The sequence below is a fragment of the Gorilla gorilla genome, chromosome 19 (genome assembly GCF_029281585.2).
Source record: "Gorilla gorilla gorilla isolate KB3781 chromosome 19, NHGRI_mGorGor1-v2.1_pri, whole genome shotgun sequence".
Taxonomy (NCBI): domain Eukaryota; kingdom Metazoa; phylum Chordata; class Mammalia; order Primates; family Hominidae; genus Gorilla; species Gorilla gorilla.
Window position 1 is genome coordinate 98,248,552 of NC_073243.2, and position 13,267 is coordinate 98,261,818.

The window sequence follows — 13,267 nt, forward strand, 5'->3', positions numbered from 1 at the left end:
GGGATTGGACTCAAATTTTTGTTCCTAACATTTGTATAAAACCTTGTAGTTTTCAAAGCACTTTTATATGCATGAGCTAATTTGATCTTCAAAAAAACCTTGTGAGTTAGTAGGACAGATAGCAGTAGCCCATCTTGCAGCTGAAGCTCAGAGAGGCTATGGCTTGCCCAACATCTCTGATCTATCTGGGAATTGATTGTAGGATTTCTGGTTTCTAGTCTTGTGTGACTTTTACTGCACCACAGTGCCACATCCAGTATACCCAACCACCACTCTCACTGTGGTAGACTAGTTCCTCTGCATGTCACACTGGGAATGATCCATTACTGATGAGACGAAGGGCCAGGGTCTTTCTTTCCTTTTCATAGCTTTCAAGATGTTATCAAACTTCTAAAGGCTTTGTATAGCCATGTGGCTAAGGCTGAGACGCAAGAGCCTCTCATTTGGGAAGCACAACTATTTGTTGGTGTCTTAGGCCATATTATTTGAGGCAATGGGCCCTTGAGATCCAAGAGATTGGATTGAAAATTTCCCCCATATCACAAGAAGCTGGGTGAGATGTTTTCCTCTTTTCTTTCTTTCTTTCTCTTTCTTTCTTTCTTTCTTTCTTTCTTTCTTTCTTTCTTTCTTTCTTTCTTTCTTTCTTTCTTTCTTTCTTTCTTCTCTCTCACTTTCTCTCCCCTCCCTCCCTCCCTCCCTCCTCCCTTCCTTCCTTCCTTCCTTCTTTCCTTCTTTCTCTCTTGAGGCTGCATCTTCTAGTTGTTTTCTGATCTCTCGGATCTCACTTCTCTAGGTGTCTTCTAGAAGTATTTGTTTTCTGATCTCTCGGATCTCACTTCTCTAGGTGTCTTCTAGAAGTATTTGTTTTCTGATCTCTTGGATCTCACTTCTTTAGGTGTCTTCTAGAAGTATTGATGCATAGTTGTGATATTTCCAATTCTAGGGTGTAGGTTACAGAAGTTAGAAAAAGGTAGAGTTAAATATTCACTAGTTTTTAAAAAATCAGATGGCTCTTTTCTCTTGCACCCTGAATTCTGAGTTTATTTCATGACTAAAGTACAAATAATAATTTAGTAAGTCTGAGTCTCCAGAATTGGGATAATTTTATTTATACTTTTGGCATAATGTAGCACTCCACAGTGGGAACTCTCTAATATTTCCTGATTGTAGGTTCACTTCCACCTAAAGATTGCTTTGGGTAATTAGAGAACCTTCAGACTGGGATATTTCACAACATTTCCAGGTAGTCTAGTACACTGTACTGATTGCTCAGAAAACAAGCTTATTTATGTATTATACAAATATGCAATGATGATAATGGTGTTGGGGGATGAGGCAGGCACTGTTTATAACAGGGCATCTCACTCACCCTGTATAACCAAAGCTTGCATTTATTTATTTTAGTTTAATTTATGAGTTGTCATCTCAAATACCAATTGCCAATCAAATATCAATAATTGAATTTGACTTTTCTCTTATCATTGTCAAAAAGTTTTCAGAAAGATACATTTTGAAATGTAATGACATTTGGTTGTGATAAAAATTCTATTTTTGTTCCAGGTGGACTTTTCAGTATAGTTTTTTATGTAGAAACATTAATTAATTATAATGTTTTATGAAATGTGGATTTTTAAAAATTAACCAGTAACATTCATATAGAATACATACGTATACGATGGAACAAAATCAGCATTTTTTTGTTAGCTAAATGGCATAATGCGTTGTTACAAGGTTCTTTCCCTCTCATGAAAATATTTTAGCTAATGACAAAATGAAAATATTTCTTTAGATCCTACAACACATCAAATCTGATGGAAGATCTGAAGGTTTTGTATAGAACGGCTGGCCAGCAAGGCAAAGGAATCACTTTTATTTTCACAGACAATGAGATTAAAGATGAGTCATTTTTGGAATATATGAACAATGTTTTATCATCAGGTGAGGTAGGAGCTCATTTATTCTTTATGTGTTTTATCCCTTCAGATTTCCTCCAGCTTAGAGCTCTACATGTTTTCTTCCATTAGTGGTGTGAATAAGTGCTATTGGGGATGGGTATTAAGTGATCAGTATGAAGGATGGGTTTTTCTATTGGGTTTTTGAAGAATAAAACTCTCCATCAAAATTTGGAGCTAAGCATTTAAAACATCAGTGAATGTTCCAATAACAAATGAAAAAAAACAGAAGAGCGAAGTTAGAAAGAAAGCTAATTAGATTTTTGGCATGTCCATTTACTCCCTTCCGGGGCTACAACTTTGCAGTTAATAGTAGAATCATTTATTTATTTTAAAACGTGGTGTATTTCATCTTGAAAACTTTCAATTAATTTTCTGTAGGTGAGTTCAAGAACACAAATGGAGAAAAGACATTCGGTGTATTAAGCTCTACATTTTGATCTATTTTCCTATGTGTGTACTGAATTTGCATGCCTGTACTTCTTTTTAAGGTCTCTAACCTATTTGCTCGAGATGAAATTGATGAAATTAATAGCGACCTGGCATCAGTCATGAAAAAAGAATTCCCCAGGTGCCTTCCTACCAATGAGAACCTGCACGACTACTTCATGAGTCGGGTCCGACAGAACCTTCATATTGTGCTCTGCTTCTCGCCAGTGGGGGAGAAATTTCGAAACAGAGCTTTGAAGTTCCCTGCCCTAATTTCAGGATGCACAATTGACTGGTTCAGCCGATGGCCCAAAGATGCTTTAGTTGCTGGTTAGTATGGAAATGTTTATGCCAGGGCATAACATGTGTTCAAGGATTCTAGTTTTTTCAGGGATGCTTGAAGGCTCTGCCTCAGCTGGATCTCCAGGCAGGCTCCAGGATGTCACGGGAAGGCACAGAGGTTTAATCTCATGGACAGCATTTGTGTTCTTTTTAAGTAGGTTTGTCAGCCCAAGAGTAGTTAAAGCCAAGTATCTCTTGGACATTTCCTTCTCAAGGCTGTAATGCTGAGAATCAAAGAGGAAAACATTATCCAGCAATTCTCTGCTGGTTTCTGTCCTTGACAAAAGATGTTAACAAGCATGGTCTCTGACTGGACCCTTTGCTGCTTCTGTTTCTTTCTGATCTTCCATGCCATGGACAATTAGTGCTTTCTTACTTTGCAAATGAAATTGGAACATAAAAGTAGTAGAGGAGAGGTTAGAGAGCATACATTTAGCTTTTTTTTTTTTTTTTGAAAGCTTTTGGTGAGAAATTGTCTGTTGATATTTTAAAAGAAACAGATACCCAGGTCTCATCCCTATTACATCAGAACATCAGGAGAACCCTGATTCAGGACAGTAGTTTTCAAATTTTTAAAAATGTTTTATGCAGAAGAGCCTTATTTCCCAGTAATACCTTACAAGTAGTCCTAGTAGATAAAACAGTGAAAAGTAGATGGGGGTTGCGGGAGGAAGCATTCTGGAGTCTCATCCTCTTACTCCCCACTTCTACTGCCCTCACCATTGCCTCTACAGCTCTGTGGTACCCCATCTGAGAATGACTGATTAACCCATCTCTTGCTCTTTAGAGAAGGAGAAACTGAGGAGCGTGAAGTTGAGGGTTGCCATAGGTGGAAAAAGTTAGTGGGATCAGTACTGAGACTGAAACCTAGGTTGTCTGTCTGTCTGTCTGTCTATCTATCTATCTATCTATCTATCATCTATCTATCTGTATTTCTCTCTCTATTATCTATCTAAATATCTATTAATTTTCTATCCATCCATCCATTATCTATCCATCTATCTTTATCTGTCTATTATCTATCCATCCATCCATCTATCCATCATCTATTTATTGATTATCTATCAATTACCTATTCTTAAAACAAATTCTTACCTACTGGGGAAGTTTTATTCTCAGCACTTCACTATTGACAGTAGTGGTTTTCCAATCTGTGGCTTTTAAACACAGAATATTTTAACATGTTTGTGATATAAATGTACAGCACAGTTCTGTCTTTTGTAAAGTTTGAGAAAAGGCCAGTGATTTAAAATTTAAAGTCCCATAAAAATGTAAATATAACTGGAGGTTAGATTTGAAAAAAAAAAAACAAAAAAGAGTGTAGATCTTAATACAAAAAGTCACTGATGAAAGGAAGGAAATTAATAAAAAGAACAAAAGACCTTAAAAAAAAGATTTTAAAACTCAAGTAGGATATACATGCAGAGCACAGATCAAGAGTATTTCAGAGCTATGTTAAAGTTTATTATGAAATACAGTTATCAGTATGCAAGTACTTCATAAAATGCTCTGTAAGGTATTAACAATAGAAATAACAATTTCAGGTGACAGATACTGTAATATGCCAAATTAAGATGATTTACATATGAAGCTCTTTTTGTTAAGTTCCTATTTCAGTCATCTCTTCTTTTGTAGACAGAGGTCTTATTGATCCCTCCTTTGTTAATTTCTCATTGTCCCATTCTTTTAAATCTTATCACACCAACACAAACCAAGATTACATGGAGGGCAGAGAAACTTTCCTTTCTTTATCCTCAGTTGCTAGCAAATATCCCAGCCTTCATGCATGAATCTATTTGTTCATTTATTCAGAACGTACATATTGAGCTTCATGATGTTATTGGACAGATTCAAGACAAGACAGACTTGTCAACAGATGCAAGACAGACTGAATTCTGTACTCCAGAGTCTCTCCCCAGGAAAGCTCATCCACAGCCTCCTTTATAATACGTGCCATCAATTTTTTCTCCAGTCTAGTCTGTCTCCTGGCTTGAAATCTGTGTACTCAACTGCCTGCCTGGTCCATTCTTATGGATGCTTCACAAGTTTCTTAAGCTGAAAATGTCTGAAACTCAAAATGTCTCCCCCTTTCAGGAAGGGCCGTTATCACTCATCAAACTAGGCAACCTGAGACCCCTTTGTCATCAGCACCTCCCCTTTTCTCCAGCTGTCAAGTCTTATCCATCACCAAGTCATCTCCCTTTCACTGACATCCTAGGCCAAGCTATCATTGCTGCTCACCTGGAAAACCCAAATAGCTTTCTAATGATCTCTTCAACTCTTTCACCTGTCCCCCATCCATCTCACATTGCAGACAGAATAACGGTAAAAACACAAATACAGTTGCATTTATTTCTGCTTAAAACCTCCATGTCTTCCTATTGTTCTTAGGAAAAAACACAACCTTTAGCAGGCCTTTGTGCTGGGAAGAGCTGACCCTACCTACCTCCCCAGGCTCTCCTGAGGTCCCTTTTCTTTCCTGCTCTGTTTTCCTGGATCCTTGAATATGCTCTTTTTTTTTTTTTTTTTTCCCCGGTTGTGTTCCATGCAATGCTTTCCTCCTCCCATTTCTCCCCACCCACTCCTCCTTTGTCTGGATAATGCTGGCTCAGCTAAATGTCATCTCTTCAGGAAAATCTTCCTTTGCTTCCCTCCGTTTCCCCCCTAAGCCAAGTCCTCTGTTATCCATTCCATAGCACTCTGTGCTTTTTCTTCTTGGGATTAACCACAGTGTGTAATTTATGTACCTCATTGTGTTATTTATTTGATGAATGCTTACTAGACTAAAAACTAAATTAATGTCTTACTAGATTAAAAACTCCCATGAGGTCAAGAACTACACGTCCTTTGTTCACAATTTCAGCAGCTACTGGTGTTTGATACTTATGACGTTGAATGAATGGATCAGACTGTGTAGAAATTCATCATCTTTCCATAATATGGCCTTGATCACTTGCAGTCTTTCTCTAGTTCAACTTTGGATATACCTCTTTTCCCTCTGAACATGCTTTAATCATCCTTATCCTTTTACACTAGTCCCTCTACCAAGAATATTCTACTCCATCTTTTTTATTTATTCAGTCTCCAAGGCTTAATCAAGATACATCACATCCTTCAATCCTCCTTTGTTCTCTTTGGAATATTTGAAATTTTCCCATTTTCTTGAACCTCCTATATCTATAACACTTATGCTTTACATAATTTACCTGCACATTTAAATCTTTTTAAACCTTTTGATAACCAGTAATTTTTGTGGTTATAGCTCCAATTTAGTCTATTTACAGCCTGCATACTACATAAATGTTTAATACTATGCTAGTCATAGTAATGGATAAAAGAACTAAAAGAAATAAGACATGGTTTCTTTCTTCAATAAATAGAAAATATTGTTGGGAAAATCAATGTCTCCACACCCAGTACTAACCTGCCTAATGTTATCCTGAAAGAATACCATCTGTGAGTATTAGAAGTACTTAGACACTTAGGGATTTCAGTGTTATTTATTCTTTTTAGAAAATTAGCAACAAGGTTTCTAGAAAAGCTGTTATTTTAGTTGCCTTAAGGATATTGATTCTGAATTAAATTATTACCTCCAGCTGCATCTAGAAATAAATATATCATTCGTTTGTGTTAGCATTTCATTTAGATCATAAGAAATATTTCCAATAAAATAAAAGTATTACATTATTATGTGTTTTTCTAATTTAAAGAAGCCCCTAGGGCTGATACTGGATTTTGTAGTAATTTTAATAACTTCTAAATACCTTTGGAAAAAAAGTGAGTTTTTTATATGTATGAATTTAAATGGACTGAATCTGTTGATGAATCATTTAAAGAAAAATATGCTTTATGTTGTAAAATCCCTGGAGGTAGCCCCAATACTGGCATTACTGCCTTGGTGATGGGATATTGAAGATGACAGAAGGGTTTTCTGGCCTCTTGACTGAATCTCAGCAGGCACGGGTCACTCTAAGAGGGAGTGTTCTGCTTCTTTCTGTAAACTTTCCTGCACCAGAGATCCTGGGTCTGTGGAAAAATATACTTAGAATCCATCCTGATTTTATTCTCTTTGACTTTTTGGAGAGACAAAAGGACAATTTGCTACGTAAAGAATAAGGTCACCATTATTGATACTGTCTGTTCAGATAAGAAGGAAGAAAATCATTACATGATAAATACAAGGAAGATTTCAGAAAGCGGGCACTTCCCCGAGAATATCCCATAATGCCAAGTAAAGCGTTTAGCATCATGCCTGGCACATGGTAGACATCGCAGCCATTGTGGTTAACACCTACACAAAATGTATCATAAGTATGAATTGTTCTATGGTTCCAGTACCTAGACTTGAACTTCTTAGAGTTTAAACCGTTCTTTGTACTGGTTGGCTAACTTATATGAGAAAATGTGACTTAATTATTGCCTTTCGGTATATGGTAAACTGTCTTTGTAACGAAGCTGATGAATTGTCTCTATTATTTACATAAATGTAAATACAGCCCCACAATAACAGCCTTAAGAACTTAATTTAGTGATTGGGTACTGATGGTGATAAGTACTATTTTTATGTCTTTGCCTTTTTAAGCCTTGCTTACTTGATTCATTTCTCTCCCATTTTATTGACCATATTTCTCTTTACAATACTTATATACATAGGTTGTTTCTTCTGAGATACATAGAAATGGTTGTGATTATTTTAACCGTATTTTGTGTGATGCTTGTAAATTCCTTGGGGTTGAGACCAAGTTTCACATTCCTCTTTCATTCCATGGCACCCGTCGCAGTGGTGGCTCCGCAACAGGCATTCAGTGTACATGGTGATTGATGAGCCTATTCCCATAGCAGGGAAGGCTGTCTTAGAATTGGTCCCCCATTTGGCACTGTGGGGAAGGTAAAGGTCTCCAACAGGAGATTTTTTACCCAAACATTCTAAAAGAATACTGTAAATAAGAACCGACCACAAATGACCAGCTGCCACATTTAAGAACAAGATGACTCCAGCATAAAAAAATTTAGTGATGAGCGTTTCCACATGCCAAATGCAGTCAGAGCCAGGGGGGACTAAGGGTGTGATAGGTTCTGAGTGACAAAATAAATGGCATTGTTAAATATGAGTACCAGGTGGGCACTGATTTCTGAGTTATTTGTACCATTTGTCCTGATGTAAACCATAAAACAGGTTGGCTGCTGACCAGAACCTGCAGCTGTGTAGAAGAGATGTCTCTGCACAAGCACCAGGCAGCAAAGAGTGATGATAGGCTTAAAGTGTTTTTGTAGTTTTATATATACAACAGAAAATAAAATTGTTGATGTTATAGGCCTGGGCCCAAAAATGCTGACACAGATCTACCTAGCTGGGGCTACAAAAATGGTTTGCATTCCTAAGAAATGTCTAAATTTTAGAAATAAACAGTTAACTTTGAAAAGGGTAACTTACATACGTATTTCACACACTGTCATCTTTATTCTCTCTAGTGTCTGAACACTTCCTCACTTCCTATGTTATTGACTGCAGTTTGGAAATCAAGAAGGAGGTGGTCCAATGCATGGGCTCCTTCCAGGATGGGGTGGCCGAGAAGTGTGTTGATTATTTTCAGAGATTCCGACGTTCTACCCACGTGACGCCCAAATCATACCTCTCCTTTATTCAGGGCTATAAGTTCATATATGGAGAAAAGCATGTGGAGGTGCAGACCCTGGCCAACAGGTAAGTGTGATGTTCTTATACAAAGCTATATTAAAGCCGTGGCTCTCAACCAGGGACAGATTTGCCCTGGTGGATATTTTGCAATGACCGGAGACATTTTTGTGTATCATAACTGTGGTGGCAGGGCAGGGAAGGGGTACTGCTGGCATGTAGTGGGTAGAGGCTTAGGGATGCTGCTAAACTTCCTGAAGTTCTTTTCCTCCACAACAAAGAATTATCCAGCCCCGAATGTCCATGGTGCTGAGGTTGGGAAACCCTCCTCTAGAGCCTATTGACTGTTCCTTGCCCAGTAGGATAAATTATTACCAGGTTTTTATGTGGCCTACTGCGTTCTATAATATTGAGTGACATCAGGATAGAAATAATAGACCTGGACGGGAGTTGCGAATGCAGACATCCCCTCTTCCCTCTTCTTGCCCTTCTCTTCCCATCCCTTCTGAGTGACTGAGAGGGAAAAGCCAGGTTGATGCACATGTTCACTGCCTAAGGAGTATCCCTGCTTCCCTGAAGTTTCTTCCAAATGTCACTGCTCTGCCCTATGCTTTTCTGATCAGATCATCTTCCTGAGCGTGGCTAGAATCAGCCAGAGTAAGGAATCCCTGGGTGGGCAATTACACGAAATGACTCTGAGGGTTCCCATCTCTATGGTCACGTTATTTCAGGTTCAGGCAGGCAGCTAGTTCCTTCCTACAGCTGTTCTGATGGCTTTAAATTGGTTTCTTAAGCCCACATCATTCTTCTTTTAACTTCATTTGTCTCTTTTGAAAAACAGGCATTATTTTCCTTCCTGCATGACTGAGCTTTAAGCATTTGAAGTCTATTGTCATTTAGCCTAATGTCATTAAGTATGTTTCCTGCGTGATACAGATTCTAGCCTTACTGTTGTTCCTAATTTCATGACGTGTGTTCTAGCAGGTTCGCTGTTCTTGCACGTGGTCTGTAAAGAACATACATGTTATCAGTCTAGAGTCAAGACTGGACCTGTATCCTTTTTGCTAAGCCCTCTTGGGTTTGCTACTTGCATACATGCAATCTTCAGATATAACCATTACCACTCACTATTGGACGAGTACTTGAGAATTGCATCCAAGTCCTACACATTTTAACATTGCTTGCTTGGATTTTCAATCCCAGAATGAATACTGGATTGGAAAAGCTCAAAGAAGCTTCAGAGTCTGTTGCAGCCTTGAGTAAAGAACTGGAAGCAAAAGAAAAGGAGCTACAAGTGGCCAACGATAAAGCCGACATGGTGGGTGGGCATTTACACATGTGCCACATTCCTTTTGAATTCTCAGTTCACAAGTGTTAATGATCTATGCATATTCACTGGCTATAACTAGTGAAGTATACATTAACTTCCACTGGAATAAAATACTCTTAATTTTATGTATAAAAAACTGGGTAAGTGCAGGAGGCGGAGCTTGCAGTGAGCCGAGATTGCGCTACTGCACTCCAGCCTGGGCGACAGAGCGAGACTCCGTCTCAAAAAAAAAAAAAAAAAAAAAAAAAAAAAATGGGTAAGTGAACAAAATCAACAAATCAAGGCAAAAATGTGCATTTTCAGCTGGATGTTTAATACTGTTTGGTGAAGTATTGCTTGCTTTATATTGAATTAGGTCTTAAAAGAAGTGACAATGAAAGCACAGGCTGCTGAAAAGGTCAAGGCTGAGGTACAGAAGGTGAAGGACAGGGCCCAGGCCATTGTGGACAGCATCTCTAAAGACAAAGCCATTGCTGAAGAAAAACTGGAAGCAGCAAAACCAGCTTTAGAAGAGGCAGAAGCTGCATTGCAGGTGCATCTACGTGATATAACAGATGTCAACTTTAGGGCTTAAGAGGCAGAATAATGCTAAAAAGATTAATAACAGCAAGGAAATGCTTTACTGGTTCAGATGAAAGCTCTATCCACTTGAGTGATTTCAAGTAATATTTTCTGCTTGAGACTTTATTAGCTCTTTATAGGTTTTGCCTATTCTGCTTAACATCTCACACTCTTCACTCATCAATGTTGGGCAATGCCATATACTGGTGGCCAAGAGTCCTGGGTCCTCATTTCAACTCTGTTGTCAATAAGCTATGTAATGTTGGAAAAGTTACATCAACTTTCTAAGGCAACATTCTCTCACTCATTCATTGAAGCCAATGGAGTAGGTGATGTGTAAGATATGACGTTTTCTGTCTATGAATTACCCAAATAAAGAACTGCTGATCTGATGTAGCACATTAATGAGAGAGTTTGAGCAGGCTTCCAACACAATTAAACAGTACAATTGTGTATTAGTCTGTGTTCACACTGTATAAAGATGTTACCTGAGACTGGGTAATTTATAAACAAAAGACGTTTAATTGACTCACAGTTCCGCATGGCTGGGAAGGCCTCAGGAAACTTACGATCATGGCAGAAGGTGAACGGAAGCAGACACCTTCTTCACAAGATGGCAGGAGAGAGATCAGGGGAAACTGCCACTTTGAAACCATCAGATCTCCTGAGAACTCACTCACCATCATGAGAACAGCATGGGGGAAACTGTCCCCATGATCCAATCACCTCCCACCAGGTCCCTCCCTTGACATGTGGAGATTACAGTTTGAGATGAGATTTGGGTGGGGACACAGAGCTAAACCATATCAAACTATGTGGCAATACACCAATGGCAAAATTACAAAGGAGGTTGGATTTTGAGAAAATGAAATGAGTTTAGTGAACTAGGCCACACCTTAAAGGCTGGTCCGGTTTGAAGACTCACTTTTACTAAGAAAGTTCCAGGTATGTACAAACTCTTAACATTTTGACATCAGGTTACATAAATCTATACAACAAATAAGACAACAAATCTTGTGCAAAGAATGTGTCTCTTCCTATCTTGATATTAATGTGACTTTAACCAGCTCAGAGCAAAAATAAAAAATACCTCCAGATGTTAGATAACTGTTCTATTGCCACAGCATATAGGAGATTATATAAGAGTCATATTTCTTGGCCTGCAGAAAAGAGAGGACTTTAATGCTTAGGTGAAACAGGTTGAGTTTTTGTTCCCCTCTCCAGCCTCTTTTACCTGGGCATCTAACACAGCTGAGCACCATGCTGTTTGAAAATTATTTTTAAAGCTAAAGTAAAGTAAGCATGCCTAGCCCTTACATTTTATATAACTTTAATTTGACCCTACCCTACTTTCCTCACCGGCTGCTGTTCTATTTTTCTCTTTTCTTTTATAACTGTGCACCTCAAATAAAGGTCTGTTTGCCATTTTCAGTTCTCTACTACACATTCACCCTAACTTCCAGCTGTCTGGCTTTCATAACTGCTAGTATTAATATATTAAAACAGGCTGGGCATGGTGGCTCACGCCTGTAATCCCAGTACTTTGGGAGGCCGAGGTGGGCAGATCACCTGATGTCAGGAGTTAGAGACCAGCCTGGCCAACATGGTGAAACTCTGTCTCTACTAAAAATACAAAAATTAGCCAGGCATGGTGGTGTATGCCTGTAGTCCCAGCTATTCAGGAGGCTGAGGCACGAGAATCACTTGAACCTGGGAGGGGGAGGTTGCAGTGAGCTGAGATTACGCCACTGCACTCCAGCCTGGGTGACAGAGTGAGACTCAGGTCTCAAAATAAAAAAACAAAAGCAAAACTATATATATACAAACCTTTTCAAGGTATGTAATTACATTCCTAATTTACCAAGTTTAGTGTTTTTTCTTTGTCCTCAGTCCTTGGAGAAAAAATCATTCACTTTTATGAGAAGGTCATTGGTTACTGTCTTTTGATAGAAAGGATGCAAATACAAACCAGATGGATGTTTTGAAGATCTGGAAGGAAGGAATATATACTATTTCTCTTAGAGATAGGATTGTTTCCAATTCTTACATTTAACACTTTTTCAATACTTATTCGATAGTGAGTTTTAGGTGATTGAGCAGTTATTATCAACCAAAACAGGTGTATGTGACTATTAAATCATTTACTCTTTAAGTGTATACATACTAGAAATGGAATGGAACTTTTCTAAGAGAGAGCTTAGTAAAATTCATATTGCTCAAGTCCTGTCATTTAAAGGTCAGTTCCCAGCTAAGAAACCTCTAATTATTCAATCTGTCCACCCTGTGGCTACCCTCTGGTGTCAGTCCACAGTGACGAGCCTGAATTGTTTAGGAGAGAGAGGCTGATTCTTGACCTACATAGCTAATGAGTAAAAAAGCACCGCAAATACTGTACTTTTCCTGGTTTTGAACCTCGAAATCTACTTATGTGCTGACTATTCTTTTTCTTTCAGATTATGCCTTTCTTTTTTCTGGCACAAAGCCATCTGTGCACTTTTAGAGAAGTCACAGCTCCTTATCTGCTCGCCAACATTTCTTTCCTGTCACTGCTAGTTCGAATAGTAGAAATGTGAACTTGTTGGGACATGGTGTTTCTTTGGGATTAAATATGCATCTAGACCCCGTGGCCTGCATCTAACTTAAAACAGTTTTCTGTCCTCTGTTGAAATAGCAGCATTTGGACATGCAAGGTTTGCTTGTCTGTGCTTTCCTATCTGAGGTTGGGTGATCGTTCCTTTCATCCCCCAGACCATCAGGCCTTCGGACATCGCCACTGTCCGCACGTTGGGCCGCCCCCCTCACCTCATCATGCGGATCATGGATTGCGTACTGCTGCTGTTTCAAAGGAAAGTCAGTGCTGTGAAAATTGACCTGGAAAAAAGCTGTACCATGCCTTCCTGGCAGGAATCCTTAAAACTGATGACTGCAGGGAACTTTTTACAGAACTTACAGGTTGGTAGTTCAGTGGTGATGGGCTAAGAGGGAACTCATTCTTCACTGGTGTATGAGTCCTTTTGG

At 38.7% G+C, this 13,267-nt stretch overlaps 1 protein-coding gene across 1 annotated transcript in view; it reads left to right on the forward strand.

The window, feature by feature from the left end:
* Positions 1-13,267, forward strand: part of DNAH5 (dynein axonemal heavy chain 5) — a 321,482-nt gene that overhangs the window by 232,430 nt on the left and 75,785 nt on the right. Inside the window, exons 54-59 of the mRNA XM_055366994.2 lie at positions 1,790-1,943; positions 2,444-2,711; positions 8,196-8,427; positions 9,562-9,676; positions 10,044-10,220; positions 12,998-13,201. Of these exons, the coding sequence (XP_055222969.2) occupies positions 1,790-1,943; positions 2,444-2,711; positions 8,196-8,427; positions 9,562-9,676; positions 10,044-10,220; positions 12,998-13,201 (1,150 nt within the window). The remainder of the gene's footprint in view (positions 1-1,789; positions 1,944-2,443; positions 2,712-8,195; positions 8,428-9,561; positions 9,677-10,043; positions 10,221-12,997; positions 13,202-13,267) is intronic.